Source organism: Xenopus laevis, chromosome 1S (assembly GCF_017654675.1).
Source record: "Xenopus laevis strain J_2021 chromosome 1S, Xenopus_laevis_v10.1, whole genome shotgun sequence".
NCBI lineage: Eukaryota > Metazoa > Chordata > Amphibia > Anura > Pipidae > Xenopus > Xenopus laevis.
Window position 1 is genome coordinate 8,242,626 of NC_054372.1, and position 23,750 is coordinate 8,266,375.

Here is a 23,750-nt window from a genome sequence, read left to right on the forward strand (position 1 = left end):
TAATAATCCAACACTATTTCACCCTGTGTTTGATTTTTATCATAAATAGTGATGGGCGCCAGGTGAGAATTTGCAGCGAATTCCCGCGATTCGCCACCGGCTAATAAATTCACGAAAATTTGCCAGAGAAAATTAGCTGTTTCACAAATTTTGCGCAGTTTCGCGAATTTCTCTGGAAATTCGTGAATCTTTCGGCTAAGCGAAATTTGCCCATCCCTAATCATAAACTATTAGGGAATTTCGAACAGCATCTTTGTAGGTAAAAGTATTTCCTGGGGTAACAATTCATTTCTGCTCACCATCATCAAGACAGTCACATAAGAAACATGCTTGGTTATACATGAGACATATACCAAGGAAAATACTTGCAGCACAAAGAGGTAGGGTTAAATTATGAAATTAGGAGGTGAATTGACCTCAAAATGTACAATATGATTTACATGTACAATATGATTTACAATTTGAGGTCAATGCACCTCTTTATTTCATAATCACCAGTTACTGCTCAGCTGGTTGACTATTCTGTAAGGTGGTATGCAGGGTCAGACTGGAGCCTTGGAGGCCCACCGGGGCTGTAAACAACGGTCCCTCCAATTCCCTGGCCCACAGGGTGCATGAATGAACATGTTGCACTGCGCTCATGCACAAGTGCCGCAACACAGGTTAATTTCTTTATGGGGCAGTCGGTGGAGTAGGTCTGGGTCAGCGGGAGCCCATAAGGGCTGGGCCTACTGGGTTTTTTCTCGGTGTCCCGCTGGCCCAGTCTGACACTGGTGGTATGGATCAATAGATATATAACTATGTTTCAAGCATGAACAATACATAGCTTTGCCAACCTGGAATCCACTGTGCATGGGCAATTGATCTTTGTGAAAGAACACGAAGAGGAAGATGAGGACAAACAACAAAAGCTAGTGGCAGAACTAGAGCAGGGAGAAATATGTTTAGATGTCTGTTCAGATTATTTGAACAAAATACCCTACATCCTTGTCGTCAAACTCTTTGAAAAGCTTCTATCGAGATGTAAACACTTTTACTTATGTTTTTGTAAATCCAATAAACCTTTTAGCAGAGGAGTAGGCAAGAATATTTCAAACACTTGCAGAAAAACCAAAGAAAGACTTATAGGTGAAGATTTTTATTTTCCATCTAAATGTCCAATAATGCTGCTCTGTATTCGTGTCCTCTGCTGGCCAAGACATTCTGCAAATTGTGATTGATGTACCCAATCTCTCATTTTATTTTATTATTTGTGCAGTGAGGAGAAATATTTCTCTTCATTAAAATTTTGTGAAACCCACAGAAGGAAGCACATGAGAAGAGATACTGAGCAGAAACAAAATGTTACCAACAGTATCTAAGCAGGTGGCACAATACTGTAGTTGGTATGAGTCACTGCAACCTGCTGCTTCTATCCCTTCAGTACTGTGGCAGTGAAGAAAGAAAATCTCATAAATGATAATCGACACTTGCATTAGCGATCTCACACAAACACCCAGACAGGGTAAGCTGATTAAAGATGGAAGCACATTAGACACAGAGCAGATCTTCTGATGTCTGAAATGTGTATGCTCAAACAGATGCAATAAATCCGGTGATCCCTGGGTGTAATATATTTCATTTTCCATGTATAAGTAGCCAAAAGGCCTAACAACAATCATTGGTAGACCCTATAGCTTATTAATTTTTTATAGTATCTGCATAATATTTCCATGGCAACAGAACACACGAATCAGCTCTTTCTTTTCACAACTATCGGTGTGTGCCATTATGAGCGTAATGCTTGCATTTTCTTTCTCCAAACTGTATCATCTATAATGTAATGTCATTCACTTGGCCTGCTCGTTCCTTAATTCTTGCAGTCTAAGGAATCTGGCTGGAAACATTACCTTAATGTCACTTAACATCTGTTCGGTAATATAGCTGGCCACCCTTCCAATTTAATATCAACTCGAGATGTAATTGCTCAGAATTTACTTTGGATATGCTGCGGCCAATGTTCTCATATATTCAATTCCCGAATGAGTGTCAAAGTAAACTAAAATAACAGGCTCATAAAGTTTGCTTACTGTTGGATTGCTTAGAAGAAAGTTAATGCTGTATTTCTGTAAGTGCTTTCTAAAAGCAGAGTGCTCAACAATATTTTTGAATAGGGTTGTACAAATAGCAAATGTTTAGAGCTGCCACTACACTGACTTACAAATATGTGAATTAAGCATTACATCTTGAGCAGTCATTTAAAATGTATAAAAACATGTAATGGACAGTATACTTTTTTTGTATACATTTTTGTGTTGTCTTATTTAAATCTAGGTCCATTTAGGCAAAAATATAAAAATCTGTGTTACAAGAAACATACTCAAAAAAGTGATTCCCTAAAGTGCACATATGGTGTGACGACACAATGGTGCTTTTGTGTCATTGCCATAGATTCTATAATGGCTGATACATAAATATATAAAAATAACTTTTCTTATTTTCTTTCACATCAGAGGCTCATACTTATCTGCTGTATTATCCACTCCCCTTAACAGGAGTGCGTTGTATTGAGGGAAGGTTGCCTTGATATGGGGTGTATATTTCAAGTCCCTGTAAGTAAGTCCCAAAGATAATATATGGTTGTATGAGTGTATTTCTTCATACAAGCATAATATAATTACTGTATTATGTTGGTAGCAGGATACTTGGCAGCTAGCTCAAGTCTAACCCTTCCTTGGAGACCTTCACCAGAATGTTGGGCCGACTCTGCTTCAAAGAACAAACTAGGCCAACAGGGAGGTACAGGTTGGAACAAACAAATGTGTAATGATGGTCAGGCCAGTGGTTAGGTCAGGAGGCAAGTGTCATAATTAAGAACAGGCAAGTATCAAAAAGCAGAGAAAACAGCAAAAATACAATAACAGACTTAAGCAGGATCTGACAAAACAGAAGTTACTTGGTAGTGATGGGCGAATTTGTGGCGTTTCGTCAAAAAATTAGAGAATTTCCCTCAAAATTCACGAAACATCGTATAATTTGCAAAACCGTTTTTTTACGCCGACGCCCGTTTTTTTTTACGCCGGCGAACTTTCACAAGCAAATTTTCGCGGCCGTTTCGCGAATTTATTTGCAAATCATGCAAATTCGCCGCAAATTCGCGCCTGGCGAATAAATTAGCCCATCACTATTACTTGGATATAATGACAGAAGACAGCATTTAAAGGGGATTTTGATACCTACAAGGTAGGGACTTATTTAGGAGAGACACAACTACCAAACCTCACAGCATGCACAGTGATGAACACTATTGTATACTATTGCTGCCTTGAAGAGTTGGGACCCTGTCTTTGATTCCAGCCAAGGCTGTTTCTGCATGGACTTTGTATGTTCTTCCCATGCTTGTCAGGTATTCCAGTTTCCTCCAACACAGTACTGTACCGACAAAAAAGTAAAGTAAAAAACACTGTATATGATATCATATTATTATACATATAATAAACTTTTACTTTACGAGACAGTGTGTCTACAAACGTATCTTCTTTTTCGTTGGTACTGAATCATTGCAGGTGGAGGAGTTCAGCATGAGTTGGGACACACTGATTCTTACTTGTCTGTTCCTCAGTTTAAACTGCAAAAAGTGGGGTTGAGTCTGTATACATTTTTTTTGTGTATTCCTACGAGTTTCCTCCAATACACCAAAAACATACAGACGAGCAAATGTCTCCTGCTAAAATTGACCATAGTGTTTGCATAGGATAGGGTTCTTAAAGTGTATGCTACAATGTGACAGGGACTCATGTGAATGATCTATAGTTTCTGTAAAGCAGGCACAATATATTCAAAGCTTATACAGACGTCAAGTTTATAAAAAGTCAAAAACACCAAAAAATGAAACTTCTTATTTGACTACACTTAAACTTCAACTGCATATTGACAAAGACTGAATCTTGATAAAAAGAGTGTGTGCCTCTTTTTTATTCAAGATAGCATTACAATCCCTACCAATCATGTATTCCAGCATTATGTTCCCCATTTTAAGAATTTTTTTTGTTGATGTTTAAACTTCCTTTCCTTGAATAAAATGACAGCCTTTTATGTTCTGCATCCTTCTCAAAATGTGGAGTTCCTGTGAGATTTCATTGTACTGACCTTGAATGTATTCATGTGAAGTAACCACATCTTCTTGCAGGTGCCTCTTTTACAATGAAATCAAACATAATTAGACAGTCCTTTTTTTCTTAATGCAGCACCTCCAACCCTATAATTTATTTTTAAACAATTTTCTGAACTCGCTCAGACAGAATAACATTTTTTTCTTGTAAATAAGTGCCTAAAATTGCACTGCATCTATTAGGGTTAAAATGAAAACTGGCATATTAGCTTTCCAGCTTCTTCCAATGCTCTATTTGTATTTACACTTCTTACAGTATGTTCTGTTTTTCCCCCAGATTTTTCTTTACATTTTTAAAAGGAGCTAAAAAAAATAAAATTGATATTTAAAAAAAATATATATTTAATTGAAAAAAGCAGGGCAATACCTGGATTTCCACCTCACTGTTTTATACTAGACTAATGTCTAATTTGCAAATGGTTTAGAATAAATTAATTAGTGGTTAACCATGAGGATTAATACGTGTCCATTTTTTAAGGGCAATGACCCAGAGGGATCTTCAGGCTTTTTAAAAAGTGGGAATTTTTTAGTACTCCAAAGCAGCCATACATAGTTTTGAATGTGAATCTAATATTTATCATTCACATCCAAGAATTAGTAGCCTGGAAAAGTGTCCATATGTCAATACAAATGCTTTTCAGGTATTTATTTGCCTATTTTGACTGGAATTTAATCAATTGGGGTAGACCCATTGTAGTGAGTTGCCAATGTTACATCTGAGTATGATCTCAAGAACATTTTTAATTGAAATAAGTAATTTATAAATATGTGTTTAAGTTCTATTTATCTTAGGGGTTCTATATTAGGACACCTACTTTATACAAACCATTTAAAAGGCCAATATACATTTATATACTTGTGTTCATTGTGGGGAGGAAATGGAACACCAGCATGTACAGTATAAATTTAAAAAAAAAAATGGATAGCTCAGGTAAATTTGTTAATTGAAAACCAGGAACCTGTAGTGCTCCAGTACTGTCCAACATTATCCATTGAGTCTGCCATTTATTCACCACATGCATGTTTAGGGGTCCTTTGTCATCTAAATAGATCAGTGGAGCCACTGAGCAGTCTGAGAGCTAAGAAAATCTCTTAGAGTTTTACAGGTAAGAGATTCATTATCTTTGCAAAAAAGACCCCTGTCTTTGTGAATACATGCACTTGAATATATACTGAATTATCAGACAGGGGACCAGGGAATGTGCATTGATCAATTGGCCAAGTCAGCAGCACTTCCATTGTACTTTAATACATTTTTATTGAGACTTAGGAGTGCTTCCACAACCCCCTTTTTTGTATCCATTATCTTTACACCCGTTATCCAGAAAGCTTCGAAATCAGAAAGGCTGACTCTCATAGACTCCATTATAAGCAAAGCATTCGCATTTTTTACAATAATTTCCTTTCTCTGAAATAGTATCTTGTACTCGATTCAAACTAAGTTCTATTTAATACTTATTGGAGGCAAAACAATCATTTTGGATTTAGTTAATGTTTAAATGATTTATTTAGTAGACTACTGTACTGTCATTGGAAAACATGTTTTTTTTTCCAAATGCATCAGTTAATAGTCCTGCTCCAGTAGACTTTTGCACTGAAATCCATTTTTCTAAAGGGCAAAGAGCTTTTTTATATTTAATTTCAAAATCTGACATAGGGCTGCCTAGACATATTGTTAGTTTCGCAGGTGCCCCCAGTCATGTGACTCAGTAACTCTTTACCGCTGCACTGCATGTTGGAGTTATATCACCCACTCCCTTCCCCCCTGCAGCCCATCAGCAGAACAATGGAAAGGTTACCAGATAACAGTTCCCTGGTAGAGATAAGTACACGCAATAGTAAAAATCCATGTCTCACTGAGACTCCTTCGGTTACATTAAGCAGGAGAAACAACAGCCTGTCAGAAAGCAGTTCCATAGTGCAGCACTGGCTCATGACCAGTCAAAAGGACTTGAGATGACTGCCTAAACACCAATATTACAACAATAAAAAATATGCTTGCTTGGTTAGGAATCAAATTGTACATGGTAGGGAATCATTTGCAGCGTAAACAGTGTGATTAAGAAATAAAAAGTACACCATAAAAATCATGACAGAATACCTTTAAGCTTAACGGAATTGCCCCTTATCTGGAAAACCAGAGCATTCTTGATAACAGGTTCTATACCTAAGTATCTAACCAGTAGACCTCCAGTTGGACAGTGCTGTTCTAGGCTAACAATGAATATAAATACAAAACAGGAATTAAAACAAATAGCCAGTAGTTACTACTGCATACTCTAAATTCAACTTCCAAGAATATAATATGGTGGTTATTGTCTAGCAATATTTTAAAAAGTGTCCTTGTACAAAGAATAGTGTCTTGCATTTTTCTTAGTGCTGAGCTGACAATACAATACAAGGAGCATTGATCTTTATAGTCTTTTATAATAGGCTTAAAGCAGAATCGTGATTTCCATGTTGCTGCAAAGAATACTTGTCTAGTGCTGCTCATAATACAAAGTAATTTGAATTGTATTTTGCTAAATTGTGTTCTTAGCATATAATTATTTTTTAAACGGTGAAACAGTTATGCGGCCGTGAGACAGGCAGCATGTTATTTTGTTAGAGGAATTACAAATATCAACATCACTGAGCTGTGCCTCTCCATGCCAATTCATTCAGACAGAGTTCTGGTCCTTAAAATACTGTAAATGTTAAAAATCTACGTGAAGTTCTTTATGTGCATAAGTACCCAGAACAGTCATCCTGGAAATGTTTAATAATGAGGAAATTGCTTACCAAATGCCAAACCTGTCCAGATACAATATATGTATGTTTATTAAACATTTTTAAACAGGAAAAAAAAATTATAGGAATACAACAAGATTTAGATTTACAGGGAAACAGTTCTGTGCGCAATTTTCATTTCATGCTTATTCACACATTATAATATACTTAGAAGGAAGAGCTTCTTCACTAAAAGCTTTTGCCTTTTTATTTTCCCAAATGACTGTTAAGGTTTGAAAAATAAATTCAGAGAAAACTCTTAAGATGACGTTTATGGGAATGTTTATTTTTGAGCCTCAGCTATTTGCAAGTTTATAAAATAAATATAGTTTTTTACTTTTTTCCCATCAAGGTTTGATATCTAATAAGGCTCGTACAGCTGTAGGAAAAGATCTTATTGCCATACACTCAGGGGCCTATTTAGTTTTCAAAGGGGAAAAACTTGAATTTTTAGAGAGGAAAAAAACTAACATTTTTCAAAATTGATTATGCTCTGCAGCTGCTAAAAATTAAAATCCAAGAATACTCCAGCTAAAACCTCTCAAAATCATGTAGAAGTCAATGGCAGATGTCCCCTTGAATAATTAAGAACATGTTTTTTACCTTCAGCATCTCAATATTTTCAGGCTGTTTGCTCTGGTTTTCGTTTGATAATCCAATAAATTTGAGTTTTTGAGGGAGCAATTCGATAAAGTCGCACAATTCGAATTGACACTCAATTTTGTCATGACTTTCTGTATCTCAAATTTTTCCAATAAGTTTTATTGGTAAATTAATGGGATTTGGGTTTGAGAGTTTGGTTGATTTTTTTTTAATAATGTGATATAACCCCTTTAATTCACTGAAATATATAAAGAGCACTGCTAGTTATGGGCGAATTGGACCCATTTTACTTCACCAATTTTATTAAAGGTCTGTTTTTTTTCTGGTCGGACTTTTAAAGGGAAAAAATTTACATAGAAAAAAAACAGAATTTTTTTTGAGAGGTATTAAACCGCAATGGTGCTAAAAGTCAGAATGAAAAAATTCTCCAACTCAGACCTGCTGAGTTCATGTAGAAGTCAATGGCAGATGTCCCGTTGACTTTTTGAAGATATCCTGTTCTGCCATTTTTTAAACCGCTCCAAATTGTTTTTACTATCCATTAGAGCTGGGGTTTTTAACCTGTGAACCACAGTCGAAAACTTGTAAGCCTGGATTTTCAAAATGGGCACTATGATGTCACTGGGAGCAGTGAGAGTGAAGAGCAATATGTTGCTCACAAGTCGCTGGTTGGGGATCACTGTATTCGAGTCTATGAGCATTTTTTCTCAGTGAAGTACGATGAAATATTTCTCAGATAACGGATAATATGATCAAATGTATCAAAATATATATAAATGGTTTTAGAAAAGTAACCCAAATGAGTTCATATTAAATTGAATCAAATGAACCCTTTGGTATCAAACTTAGAAAGAGTATCTGTCTGGGATATTTTGAGTCATCGCTTGTGGTAGCCATTGCTTCATTTAAAGAGAAACGGTACCCCTGAATGTTGGCGGTCTCTATAAATAAATACATAGATATATTAAAAATTTGATATTAATATTATAATTTTGTAGAAAAGGTTATTAATAAATGAATTTATGTATTTATTTATTTTTCTTGCAGTGTTAAAGGTGTAGTCATTATCATCTGTAAATGAATTTCAGCTTGATCTATCATACTATACAATGATTTTTATGAGGGATGATCCTTAACAAAAAGGTGCAGAGATAACTGCTTGCGACAGTTTGATATATCACTGTGGACTCTGTGGAATCCATTTTACATAATATATATATATATATATATAAATATATATATATATATATATATATATATATATATATATATATATATACACACAACATATATATGTATATATATATATATATATATATATATATATATATATATATATATATATATATATATATACACATTGGTGTGAAGGATCAGCACTCTCCCCTTAGCTTAGTGAATGAAGTGTTGTTTTATTGAATACACAACATTAAATCTAATGATTGGATTCTAGATTGTATCTGAATTTCAGCTATCTTGATCTATCATACTATACAATGATTTTTATGAGGCCCATTTTTCACTAATGGGGGGTGGGTATTTAATGATGACATCACAGTTACACAGTATCCTTGAAAAAGGTCCCCAGGTGGGACCGAAACTTCGGATTATGATGTAAATAATAAAAAGCGAATTTTTCTTCACATCAATATAGTGAGTGCTGATCCTTCTTATTCTATATATCCTGAATTTGATCGTGCACCACAAACCAGTTTAATGATCGGAGTGCTGGTACTGCGGGATTACATATATATATATATATATATATATATATATATATATATATATATATATATATATATATATACCACCAATACATTTTAAATTAAACAACTCAGATGCAGTTGAACTCTAATTCAGCTTTAATTCAGTGGGTTGAACATAGAGATTTCATAAAAATGTGAGAAACTAAAGCCCTTTTTTAACAAAATCACTTCATTTCAGTGGCTCAAAAGTAATTGGACAAATTAAAAAACTGAATATAAAATGTTAATTTCTAATACTTAGTTCTGGGGTTCAAACAATAGACATGCCAGGCTTACACCCAGTGGATCTGACGTAACATAGTTTTGAACACTTCAGAAGTGTAGCTTCGGTTATAATGGTGTTACTGGAAAAATGCTGTATTATGGGCATAAAAACATAGCCATTTGCATATGAAATTGTGCTTTGCACCGTACAGTTGCATTTATAATTCAGAGATGATTAATCTCTTTTCCACAAAATAAGCTGTGACTTTTCTGTAAAGATCTCTTAATCAGACAATGTTACAAGATAGATATTATAATTAACTTATTAGAAAGGGTATATGGCATCATCCAGTCTTGAATATAAATGATATTATTATTAGAAATCACAAAGTTGTTCCATGAATCATGTAAAGGAAAGAGGCCAAGCTATACAGTTTATGGAATTTGTCATATATTTTTTATAATGTTCTGTGGAGGGTTTATTATATATTATAATATGAAGTCTGCAGATAAAATAAAAAGGAAATGAAATAAAATTAAAGTTCTCGAAGCATCACGTTGTGAGACTGTGCTTGGTCTACTGATTGGCTGCTTAGACACATGCAATTCAAGCACTAAGGTTTCATTTGTCCACCATTTACAAAACATAAATAAATTAAGAAGACATTGCAGTGAACAAAGGGAATGGAAACCTTTTATTACTCTGCTGCTTTAATCAGTTAATCTTTCATTTTTATGCATCTATATTCCAGATATTTCCATTAAATATACAGAAACAATAAATAATGGCTGATTCATTGATGTGATTTACAAGCATAATTCACTCATCTACTCCATTTGGCTCCACAAATATTATCTTGCTTAGAGGAAAAGCTGCTAAGTGAAAACATTATATTAACCTACACATTTAAATCACAAAATTGCAGCAACTTAATTAAAGTTGTTTGCCCTCGCAAGAAGTACTAAAAGGTGACTAACATGCCATTTAAACAATTTGTAGAAACAAGTGATCCTGTGGTAAATAAAGCCATGACAACATTTGAAAGGGCTAGGGGCAAGTAATTATTTTTTATTTCTGACAGCTCGAATAATGTCTTAGAATATCTGGAATCCAGTGTTTGTTAAGGGTCTCTATATATTCTTTATTATTCATGATATTTTTCTAATATAAAAAACATTTAGGGGCAAATTCATCAAGGGTCGAATATCGAGGGTTAATTAACCCTCGATATTCGACTGGGAATGAAAATCCTTTGACTTCGAATATCGAAGTCAAAGGATTTTGCGCAAATACTTTGATCGAATGATCGAAGGAATAAACTATTCGAAGGATTTTAATCCAACGATCGAAGGATTAGCCTTCGACCAAAAAAATTTAGCCAAGCCTATGGGGACCTTCGTCGAAGTCGTAGTCGAAGGTCGAAGTAGCCCATTGGATGGTCGAAGTAGCCAAAAAAACACTTAGAAATTCGAAGTTTTTTCTTCTTCTCTTCCTTCACTCGAAGTTAATGAATTGTCCCCTTAAATTGTGGATTTCAGATTTTGTTATCCCTAATTTTTTTACATTTTCCCTGAAGATAAGTTATGAGTGTTTTTTTTCACCAGCCATGGATTCAGGGTGACATTTCACTATCTGCAATTTTTTTCACTAAACTTTTGCAAAATTGTTGCAGAGACAGAAAAAGTCACCATAAGAAAAAATATCCATTGACTGCATTTCGACAAAAAGTCACCTAGACAAAAAACCTGCCACACGAAAAAATGTTCATTGACTTTATTGCATTTGTACAAAAAGTTGCTTAGACAAAAATGTTGCAAAGACAAAAAAATGACCGTTGAATTTGGAGTGAGGGAAAAAAGCAAGTGTAAAAACTGTGTTGTCGGATATTGACTTCAATGGATTATGTGAATTTTAGCTGTTTCGCAAATTTTTAAGCAGTTTTTTTTAGCAGTTTTGCACATTTTTCAGTGAACGGAAACAGGACAGATTCGCTCATCACTACTGAAGAATGTCCAATATTTCCAGCCAGGCAATTGAGATTAGTGTTTATCCTAACCACAAAATGCAACTAGATAACAGACATTAACATAAATAAACTTCCTATGCTGATATAAATTTTTCTTTCATTTAAATAAAGTCAACCTATTATAAGCAGAATTCCTATATACATTCACTTTCATCTTAAATTCTTTGTAAATGTTATTGCTATTGAAATAAGTTTCAGTGATTGTTCTAAAGACACTATTTCCAACAATAGAAATCTTATAGGTCGAGCTCCCACAATGCTTGGGGCTCTGTACCACAAGTCCTCCAATGGCCTCACCATCCCTTGGGATTTTTCATGCTACAGCCACAGCCACTCCCTCCTGGAGTAAATATGCAAAGGAAGTGAGCACATGGCATTTCAGCTATACAAAGAGTTGCACAACAGTAACACCTCCTGGCCAAATCTGGAAATGCCAGGGTTCACTTCACTGGAGCAAAATTAATCACTCCCCCTCCCATATCCAAATTAGGCCCACCTCTTAGCTGACCATACCAGGGATTTTCAGACCATAGTGGAAACTTACCGTATGGACACATACACCTTATATGTATAATAATCACAGCAGTGTGCTAGACATTGTCAAAATGTGCTTAACATTGTCATTGTCTTGACTGTAGGAAAGATGAGCTAAATTTTCTCAGTTGAAACAGATTCACACATTGCCATGTGTTTTGTTTCTTAGGAAAAAAAAACTTTTTTTGCAGGGAAAAATATGAGAAGAAAAATCACCCACCTACATAAATGTATTTGGCACAATAGAAAAACATGCCAAAAATGGCCATAAAGGCACAGAAAGTAGTGGTGACAATTTGGGATCGCTGCTCTAGCAGAAGATAGATATCATTTCTGTATGTTGCAACAGCCTGGTTCAGATTTAGGTAGCATAAAGTTGGGTTATTTAGGTGAGTCACTAACAAACAGAAACTGCTTGTAATATCCACTTTTAACATAATTGATTCTCCAATGGTTCTCTGTCAATGGCCCTTTTGTAACCTACACTAGCCTGGAGATGGAATAGGTCAAACAGATCTTTAAATTGTTTTTGTTTTGTATTGTAAAGCTACTGTGTGTCCAATAAACCTTACTTGCTGTCCTTCTTCAACTTATTTTTCAGTGCCCTGACTCAGCTTGCAAGCAGGACTTACTGGCCTATCTTCAGCGGATTGCTCTCTACTGCCATCAGCTTAACATTTGCAGTAAAGTGAAAGCTGAGGTTCAGAATCTGGGAGGTGAATTAATTGTTTCAGGGGTGAGTAAAGTCTGTTACAGTAGTAAAATATTACAGACAAGTTGGTATTTCACTTATATATAAAATGCTAATGATATTATTATAAGAAGTCACAGAATAGTTCTGTGATTATTTCAACTCTTAAGGCCAAGTTTTATGTAATGGAAACAACAGTAATCTATGCACCATCTTGTAAATTATATGCTTATTTATCCATATAAATTACATTTACAGTCTTAAAGGGATTCTGTCATGATTTTTATGGTGTAGTTTTTACTTCTAAATTACACTGTTGACACTGCATATAATTCACTCCATATACCATATAAAATGTCATTCCTGAACCATCAAAAGTGTATTTTTTTTAGTTGTAATATTGGTGTGTAGGCAGCCATCTCAGGTCATTTTGCCTGATCATGTGCTTTCAGAAAGAGCCAGTACTTTAGGGTGGAACTGCTTTCTGGCAAGCTGTTGTTTCTCCTACTCAATTTAACTGAATGTGTCGGAGTGGGACCTGGATTTTACTATTAAGTAGGGATGGGTGAATTTTACCCGTTTCGTTTTGCCAAAATTCACCGCCAGCAAAATGTTGCAGACGCCCATTAAAGTCTGTGGGCGTCAAAAAAATTTGTTGCGCAGCAAAATTTTTTTTGATGTGCGTCTTTTTCTCACGACAGCATACAAGTCTATGGGCTTCATTTTTGTGGCGAAACAAGGCAAAACAATTTGCCCATCCCTATTGAGTGCTGTTCTTAGATCTACCAGGGAGCTATCTGGTTAACTTCCCATTTTTCTGCTGATTGGCTGCTGGAGGGGGAGGGAGGTGGTGATATCACTCCAACTTGCAGAACAGCAGTATAAAGTGGCTGAAGTTTATCAGAGCACATGTCACATGACTGGGGGCAGCTGGGAAACTGACAATATGTCTAGCCCCATGTCAGATTTCAAAATTAAATATAAAAAATCTGTTCGCGGATTTCAGTGCAGAATTCTGCACTATTAACTGTGTTTTGGCAAAAAAAACAACTTTTTTCTCATGACAGTATTCCTTTAAGATAGAAAAATGCTTTAAAATAAGTTGGTATTTACACTATATGTTTGAATTATTTCTTTGTAGCATTTGATGTCCAAAAAAGTCTTATTGCCAGTTTATTTTATGCTAGGTATGGCACACCAGCTCTTTCTGAGCTTGATTTGCTAAAAACAAGCTCCAACAAGACCATTATTTTTGGTGAAGTTGATATACATTATATCCAAAAGGAAACAATAAATGAAAGCTGTAAGCCATCGATTTAGTGCATGTGTGATAGTATAAATGTGATTACAAAATGGTCATTAAAAATTCAGCTTGTTTTAAGTATAGCCTGGCCTTTAGAAGTAGTATGAAATTATATGCATTTATGTCCTTTAAAGGAGAAGGAAAGGCAATAATTAATTAAGCTTTATCAGAGAGGTCTATATAAATACACAAGGAAACCCTCAGAGTAATGCTGCTCTGAGTCCTCTGTCAAAAGAAACACAGCATTACTTTCCTTCTATTGTGTACACACGTGCTTCTGTATCAGACTTCCTGTTTCAGCATAAACCTCCAGGGCCTGGGCTTGAGCATGCTCAGTTTGCTCTTCTCTTCCTCTCCCCCTCCCTTGTCCCTCCTCCATGCTGTAATCTGAGTCCAGAGCTATGAGTGAGCAGGGGGAGACTAAGGCAGGAAGTGATATCACATCAAGCTAATATGGCAGCTGCTTCTAGAGCTATTTACTCAGGTATGGTAAAGCATTCTACAGAATAAATATAGTTTTATAGCTTGTACTATTGTGGCTAATCTATTGGCAATAAACTGCTTTCGTAGCTTTCCTTCTCCTTAAAGTCCTTCAATATTGAAAATCTTGAAATTATAATGTAATTATCCTATGTAAGAGTGACAAATCACTGTTTGTATATGTACTATATGTTGTTGAGACAATTCTAAGCTTTTATTTGTTTATGTTATAAATGAGGTTCTGTTCAAACCTTAGATATAGGACAGCAAAGAGGGGATGCAGAATTTAAATGATGTAGTAATTATACAAAGAAAAGCTGATAAAAGCTGGCTAGAAAATAACAGATCTTGATCACTGCATATCAAGAGCCTTGCAGAAAATCATGGACTATTAATTTGTTATATTTGCTAGTTCTTAAAATCAGTATTTTGTAACACAAACTTTTTAAGAGGAGGAACATTTTTAATAATATGTATAGGACTTCTAAATTAACGTAAGGGGTAGATTATCCACTACAGCATAATTTTGCTTTATTGATCTTAGTGAGCCGGATTTACTAACATGAATGCTACATTGCACAACGCAGTTACCTATAGTAACTGATAAGCCATTCATTGTGACTTGTATCACATGAATGCAATGATAATTTGACAATATAAAAAGGTGACAATTCTAGCCTAACCTAAAAAAAGGTGTATCAAATACTGTTCTGCCTTTGCAGAAAGTAAAATACTTGGCTTTACTGAAGGTGTAGTAAGGTAGTTCTTGTTTGTTAAATACCACTGCAAAAGTCAACAATTGTTTAAATCCTGCAACTCATAACAACAAGCTTAAAATAATACTGCATACCTTATCACTTCCTCTAATATGACATATAGGGATGTAGCGAACTGTTCGCCCGCGAACTAGTTCGCGCGAACTTCGACCGTTCGCGTCCGCCGAATGTTCGCGAACGTTTGGGAACGTTCGCATTTTGAGTTCGCGTTCGATCGTTCGACCATTCGACCATTCGAATTCCTTCGACCGCTAAAAATCGAACGATTTCCATTCGTTCGAACGATTGTAAGCATTCGATCGAATGAAAATCATTCGATCGAATGGCTTCGATCGTTCGATTCGAATGAAAATCCTTCGATCGAACGATTAAAATCCTTCGATCGTTCGAATCGAACGATTTTAGCGGGTGTTCGAAGTTCGCGAACTGTTCGCGAACGTTCGCATTTTTTGCCGGTGTTCGCGAACGGCGTTCGCGAACACCAAATCGGCAGTTCGCTACATCCCTAATGACATAAATAGCTGTTAACTATTGATATGGTTCCTTGAATCAAAAGTAGGCATGATTCAGATATAAATTAGCTACTAAGCTACAAAATGTGAGAGCAATCTTGTTTACTCTTCTCTCGTTTTATTTTGAACTTAACGTGAACGCTAATTGCTTTCATCCCAATCCATTGATAGATACTTTTAACTGCTACATGTTATTGCTGACCACTTATTATTTTTTACTGTGTGGACACTCTTTTGTCTATTATTTTAATCTTCACTATAAGCACTTCATCTTCTTTTCAAGAAGGTCTTTATTCTTTGACTTTTCTCCTTGGGCTTCCTCAGTGGTAACAATACAAGTTCTCTTTCATGAGATGGTTATCATTGCTCTCCATTGCTTTTATTCCATTTTAAAGGATACCATTTCAGAAGCCCAGGGCATTGCACAATCATCTTCACACTTGCACTGTGATTTTCATACCAATCTTTATTGGTGCTATTAAGTTGCTTTGGTCATTCAATCTTGTTAAACCACATCACTCATCTTAATTCTCTGTGATCTTTTAGAAATCTTTTTGTGAAATGTACAATAAGATGCATCCAACTTAACACTTGCACTCATCTTGTCTTGTGCAAGCTTTATCTTTCTAACTTGAATGTTTAAGTTATTTCATTTGGACCAATCCATTATTTAACATCTACAGATTTTCTCAGAACACTTGATATTTCAATATCAATCTTTTAACCTTCACTGCAGTTACTTTAATTTCCTGTTTTCAGTAGGTCTCCTTTGCAATCATCTCTGTCTTTGAACTTCCATAATGGTAACAATGCAGGTTACCAGGTTCATTCATGAACCATATCCCCATTGCTTCTATACAGTTTCAAGAGTTCTATTTCAGAATTAAAGGGCATCGAATAACTATCTTGTCAGTATATGTTGTAACACTGCGTACTGTAATGTTTAAACCAATCTTTGCTGCCACACATCTGTTGATTGGCTTACTCAACCTTTTAAGCTGCTTTGAGTTGCTTTAACTCTTCATCTTCAATGCTCTTTTACAAAAGCTGAAAAGTGCATTTTTACATTTGAACTCGTCATTTAATTAGGGAAGTTAATCTTGAATTTTGCTAAAATAGAATATTTTTTAAGTATGTAGGATAATGTTGTTCCCTCTCATTATGTGTACATATAAATTATAATTGCACGTGGTAATTAATAAGCACTGCTCATTAGTAAAATATAATACAATTTCTGAATAAAATAACACTTTTTGAAATGTTATTCATGTGATTGTTTTAATTTTTGTGAAATTAAAACTGTGAGAAAGTGAATAAATCTCAGATAGCAGAAATAAACAGTGATTCAGAAATATTTTTCACTGACTATGAAATATATTTCTTTGAATATTTAGGCTATTTGGAGGCTGGACATGTGATTATTTACCCCGCAGAAGTGGGTTTTTTTAAGGGATATGCTCACTAATATAAGGGTATCATACAATAAACTGGTGCCTTATTTACAAATAAATCTTTCCAGAGGATGCAGAGGTTTAAAAGAGTTCATCTAAACTCTGATGGATGACTAAAGGGTCAAATGTCATACATTTTATTTCATACATTCTTTTCATACAAGTAAGAAAAGGGTTAATCCATGACAGTTGTGTAATTGCATTTTTCACCATGCTAATTTCATCTCAATATTTTTTCATATTAATACATGTGCAAGTTCATTGTTTCTTGCAAACTAAGTGAAATAATCTACAAATAAATTTATTCAACAACAAAAATAATATATGTTGTTTATGAAATAGAAAAACTATTCTCACAAGAACTGTACTAGTCTCACAAGAACTATAGTCTTTTAAGTATCCCAATATCACAACAGAAAATAAAAAATCAAGTACAAATGAAATAAAAACATGTAACATACATTGTACATTTAGTTTTCTATTTAGTAAATAAAACAAAATGTTCCTTAAACTGTAAACATGTATTATTTTTCAACTTCAGAAGAAGTACCAGTTATTCCAAATATATTTGATAGTCTTTACCAGAGGCTCCCTTCATAATGCAGAGTTGGTAACAAGAATAATTGGGGCTACTTTATAAAAGCGGAACAATTTTGCCACATTTAAGTAAGCCATAGCAAACACTATGCGGGATGTTTGCTAACGATCAAAAGTACATTTTTTTCCACGAATCTAAAACAATTTGTGGCTTTCTCAGTGATGAAAAAATCCAAAAACCTCTAAGGGGCCCTTTTACTAACAAATTAATTGTGATTTTTTTTCCACGAATCACAAAAAAAAATTTGTTTTCTTATTCTTATAAAAAGCTCTAAAAACTTGAGATTTATCAAGTGAGAAAACTAAGAAAGCCTTTCTTGCCAAACTTCACCAAGGAAAAGTTGTTGAGGTGCTGTAGAAGTCAATCGTTGATCCTATTATACCATTTTTAAACCAATCAGACTGCTACAGGTTTTCAGACTTATTGTCTAAAAAACTAAAAAAAAATTAGCTTTCGTGGTAATAAACAATTTTTGGATAGTTAAGCACTTTTTTTATTTGTACTTTTTTTGATTTTAGATTTTCTTTAGTCACAATTTCAAAAACCTATAAAATCACTCAAATTCCACCTTCAATAAATAAGTCTCCGGGAGTCATATTTATCAAGGGTCGAATTTCGAATTGAAAAAACTTCGAAATTCGAATTCAAAAAGACCAACCGAAATTAAGTTTTTTTTTGTTCAAATAGGTCTGTTTTCTATTGAATAGGTCCATATTCGGCCAAATTAGAATCGTACAAATTGAAGGAATAGCGCATTCGATTGAATTTGATTCAAAGTTTTTAATAAATAAGTCCACCAATTGACTCCAAATAGGTACTAGGAGGTCCCCCATAGGCTAAAACAGCAATGCAGTAGGTTTTAGAATGGTCAAAGTCAAATTTTTATAGATACAGTACATGATAAATTTTGAAATTCGAATTGTCGATATTTTTCAATTTCAAATCGAATTTGGACTATTCTCTAGTCAAAACACACAAAAATTTGCTCACAATTTGAATTTTTTAAATTCATATTTTCACTTTGACCTTTTATAAATCTGCCCCCAAAAGTACACTGATCCAAAGGGGGTCAGCGCAGCTCCCATTGACAACTTTTGCTTGGCAAAGTTTTTTGTGGTTTTAATACCTAATAAATCTTGAATTTTAGAGCATGTTATAAATATAGGAAACCCACAAACTATTTGAGATTCTTGGGAAAAACTAAAATTGATTGTTGGTAAATGGGCCCCTTAGCAATAGAATTTGAACTATCTACTTTTTATTAGAAAATGAAACCAACTAACGTATCTAATTGTTATGAGTTACTGAAAAATTGTCCAGTTTAAATGAGCTCCTTTGAGTCTGTATGATGTCAATGCGTAGGCTTGAAATTTCAACCACAACCTGGTTGCTATAAATTGATTACCCTAAAAAACAAATAGAAAAGAGGTCTAAAAATAAGAATAAAGATAAAACTGAACCTTCACAGTCAATTTGTGTGCTGTGCTCAATACAAAAATAAGATGGAGAGCTAAAAGACTGTATTCCAAAACAAAATGGTGCCTGATTGCTTTTCAGCTCCTAAAAGTTTTCAAATATTACAAAACCTATTTGTGGCCCAAAGTTTTGAAACCCAAGCAGGTTTTCTTTTAAGATTCATCATAAATCAGCCTCAATTTGTAGAATTTTTTGGTCCAATTCTTTGGTGAGCATTAGTTCTCCATTAAGACCAAAAAAACCCAGGTAATATACAAATCCACTTGTTGTAGGGTCGGGTGCAAGCTGCTAGTCTCTGCCTGGGAAATGTATATAATTTGAAAAATATACACACTGCAGCACCACAGCAGTGTGTCTATTTTTCAAATTCAAATTAAGAATTATATCTGGTAATTTTTGTTTCCAAATAAGATATCATAAAATGTTTTTCCTTTCAATTACAGCAAAAGCAATAGGTGAAATATGTTGAACTATTTTGTATCTATAATAGTACAATAAGAAGATAAACATATATGATGATAATATCTTTTTGGTAAAAGTATTTATTGTGTATTTTTATTCCATTGGCCCCCATAGTGCCTATTAATGTTTTATTTTATTTCTGTAAGCCTTTTGTTGATAACTTAACCAGCATGTTAAAACATTAACAATAATAATAATAATGCTTATTTTAATTTTTTTTTTTTTTTTTTACAATTTTCATTCAGTTTGTTCTAGTTGGCACTTACAAGGAATTAGATTTTATTATCTGGTTAAAAAATTTCTTTCAAACCCAAAACAAATGCTTACAAATATTTTTTACAATTGTGCAAACATTAATGTTGATCGATTTGTTGAGTTTTGTCTCAGTAATGTGTTTTACAATGTAGTCATTAAAGTATGCTGTATTAAGTGGTTTGACAGTAAAACTGAAAAATTATCAACATGTCAGCAGGGACATGTTGCTTGTCTTTTGTTGTCCCATCATATAGTACTTAGTACACGGATGAGATGGATGTACTGATTGATTTGAAGTAATTTGAGTTTCATGGGAGATAAATGCTACATGTATCATCTTTTTTTTATTATATCATGTCATTATATTCATGATATTCAGTCCATCAACATGCTGTCCAAATCCCTATAGAGTGGCAGATAAATTGAAGTAAATTATTGCAAATTATTTTGTCCCCAAGATAAACATTAACTGACCTACAGATTACTGATTTATTACTGATTTATTATTACCATTGGTACACCCATCTTGCAAATTGTGTGAGGCTTGTGCTAATGTATTACTTTATATATATTTTTTAATTAATTTAAATGGCTTTTTGATCTATTTTAAAAAAAGGATTTACTGTTCATGTTAGTATAAAAACCCACATTTCAAAATGAATCCATCTCCAAAACATGTGAATATCCATTAAAGGTTTTATAAGTAATGTTTAAGTAATTATTGGTGAAAGCCACAAAAATCTCTGATACAAAACTTCTCCATCTAAAAGCTGGCAAGGTCATGGATAGTGATGGGCGAATTTATTCGCCAGGCGTGAATTTGCGCGATTCGCCGCCAGCGAATAAATTCGCAAAACGCCTGCGAACATTCGCCCGAAAAAATTCGGCAGCGGCAAAAAAAAATTTCATCGGCGTAAAAAAAAAAATGGACGTCCTTGTTAAAAAACGGGCGCCGGCGTCAAAAAATGCGAATTTTTCTCCGTTTTGCAAATTTTTTGCCTAAGCGAAACGGCGCAAATTCGCCCATCACTAGTCATGGAGTAGCCAACAGGAGCGATCCTTTAGAAACTCTAAATTATTTCTGGCATTCGTATTGGGAAGCATTCTCCTTTCTGCATTTTGCTTTTTTATTTCTTTATGAGGTTTGTATTCGGATCTCTTAATAAATAAGTAGACATTTATGCTTTTTGAAATTTGATTTTAGTCGAGATTGAAAAAAACCTCAACAACTACACAAATTAGAATTTTAATAAAAAGCCCTCCTAGCGTATGAACAGATTAACTATTTAATACAATGTACAGCATTCAAAGGGCAAAAGTACAGCAACATTTTTAAAAAATACACAGTATACAGTATATGCAAACAACAATCTTGATGTACAACAAATTATAATTTCCATACTTATATATTCTATACTTGGGCACTTTTTGATCTAGTCATCAGCTAAAAGGAGTACCTTACAATAAGGTATGCAAGCATTGATATTGGTTAAAATGCAAGTTTTTTTTATTACTTCTGGCCATAGCAGAGGATACCAATATTATTTGGGTTCAAAGTAATGCAAGAAAATTTGAAACTGGTGATTAATTGAGTGAGATTTTGAGTATGTGTTCATTTTTTACCTTGAATTCTCTTAGAATTTTAGTATTGTGCCTATTATACCATTGTTTGTTTGAATTAAGAGGGGTAGCTTGAAATATGGCTGGGGTTGGATTTGAGTTGAGGGCTTATTTGATGTCTTGAAAGTTCCTGGAACTCTAGTAGGGTCACTAATGACTCAACAGATCTGAAACTTGTTATGGACTAAGGAGACCAGAATATAGTTAAAGGGCTTTTTTGTAAAGTCTATATATTGTCATAGTTATGGATTGTGTCTTGTACCTTAATTGTCTTTGGTGATTGGTAAAATATTGGTGATTCAGAACAATGTCTATAATTTGTGACTGCCCACTCTTAGCTCATTGAGGACATTTTCAGTTTGCACACATAGACAGTGAGGAGTTAGCTGAGGAAGGGTAGCGGGCACTGCCAGTTAAGACACACCTATACTGGTCTTGACATTTACTTATTTTCTAATTTTTCTTATTTTATTTTTAGATAATCTATCATGTCACTTTAACCATACAATTTTTACCAAATTGTGAGTATTTGATTGTCTTTTGTGTCTGTTAATCTTTCTGAGAAAATGCTACATCTGAAAAATATAAAATATATAGAGAAATTCATATAACATTAAAAGAAATAATCTAATGAAAAGAAGCAAATGGTTTTATTCTTTAAAGGGCCTAAACTATAGATTGCAGTAACTAGGAGTTATGTTGATACAAAGAATAACATTAAGGATCTATGAAAGGAAGATTGATCTATTTTTTATTTTAACATTACTGAAAATATGTACACTATTTATATATACAGATATGGGATCTATTATCCAGAATGCTCGGGACCTGGTGTTTTCCGGATAACTGATCTTTCTGTAATTTGGATCTTTATACATTAAGTCTACTAGAAAATTATGTAAACATTAAATAAACCCAATAGGTTGGTTTTGCTTCCAATAAGGATTAATTATATCTAAGTTGGGATCAAGTACAAGATACTGTTTTATTATTACATAGAAAAAGGGAATTATTTTTAAAAATGTCCTTTTTTTTATTATAATGGCATCTATGGGAGACTGCCTTTCCGTAATTCGGAGCTTTCTGGATAATGGGTTTCCAGATAACAGATCCTATACCTGTATATAATGTATTTATATTTTATATGCCAAATATATTAGTCCTAATACATTCTGTTGTGTTGTGTAGCTTGTCCTTTTTAAGAGCAATTCTGTAATTATTTTTAATATATGCTTAAATTCTGATGATGTGCTCTTCTGCCTTATAACTATCCTACAAAAACGTTGTAATATTACACACCCTGTTATTTAGTTTATGCTGAGACTGACAGGATTCGCTTCATAACGTAACTTTAAATATGAAAAATGTAAGTTGATTAAATGTTAATAGGACTTAAGATGCAGTTATTTTTCCTGAAATTAGTCATTTCAGCATAGCTTAAAAGTAATATTTCAGCATATTTACATAATTTCTATCAACATCAAGCATTAATACATTGCAATAACCAATGATACTGTTGATAACTTAGAAAGAATCATAACATTAACATATTTTTTCTAGACATTACAGTTTATGACAGAAATGTTTACCTTAGGATGCTAATAATACAGTCATGTTACATAATGCATCAATTGGTGAAAAAACAAGATGTGTTTAAAAAATTCCTTAAAAAAATATAAATAGGATGTCAGCTATCTACATAACAGACACATATTATATATTTGTGTCTGTGTTCAAAATAAGCGATGAGAGAACTTTTTCGCAGAGTGTCGCCGCAAAAAATGATGCTTGATTTGTTCATGAGGTGATATATTTATGTCTCATAATGGAGCTCATATAAAACCATATCACAAATCTTCTAAAGTGCACTAATTATAGTTACCACTCAGTAATTAGCTTTGATCAGTCTACTAGAGGTACAAAGGCAAGATCACTTTTCTATTAATTTCACACTACATGCATCATTTCTCCAATGATTTTTACATGAGACTTGGTCACCCAAAGCAAATGTCCAAACTACAGTTGTATATTATAAGTATCATTTATCTCTATATATACTTTTAATTAAACTCT

The 23,750-nt window shown here is 33.9% G+C and overlaps 1 protein-coding gene across 4 annotated transcripts in view; it reads left to right on the forward strand.

Annotated features, from left to right (window-relative positions):
• LOC108706501 (catenin alpha-2) overlaps window positions 1-23,750 on the forward strand; it is a 922,761-nt gene that overhangs the window by 857,115 nt on the left and 41,896 nt on the right. For all 4 annotated transcript variants that reach the window (XM_018242984.2, XM_041579365.1, XM_018242983.2 and 1 more), the window contains one exon: window positions 12,655-12,789. In XM_018242984.2, coding sequence (XP_018098473.1) covers window positions 12,655-12,789 — 135 coding nt within the window. The remainder of the gene's footprint in view (window positions 1-12,654; window positions 12,790-23,750) is intronic.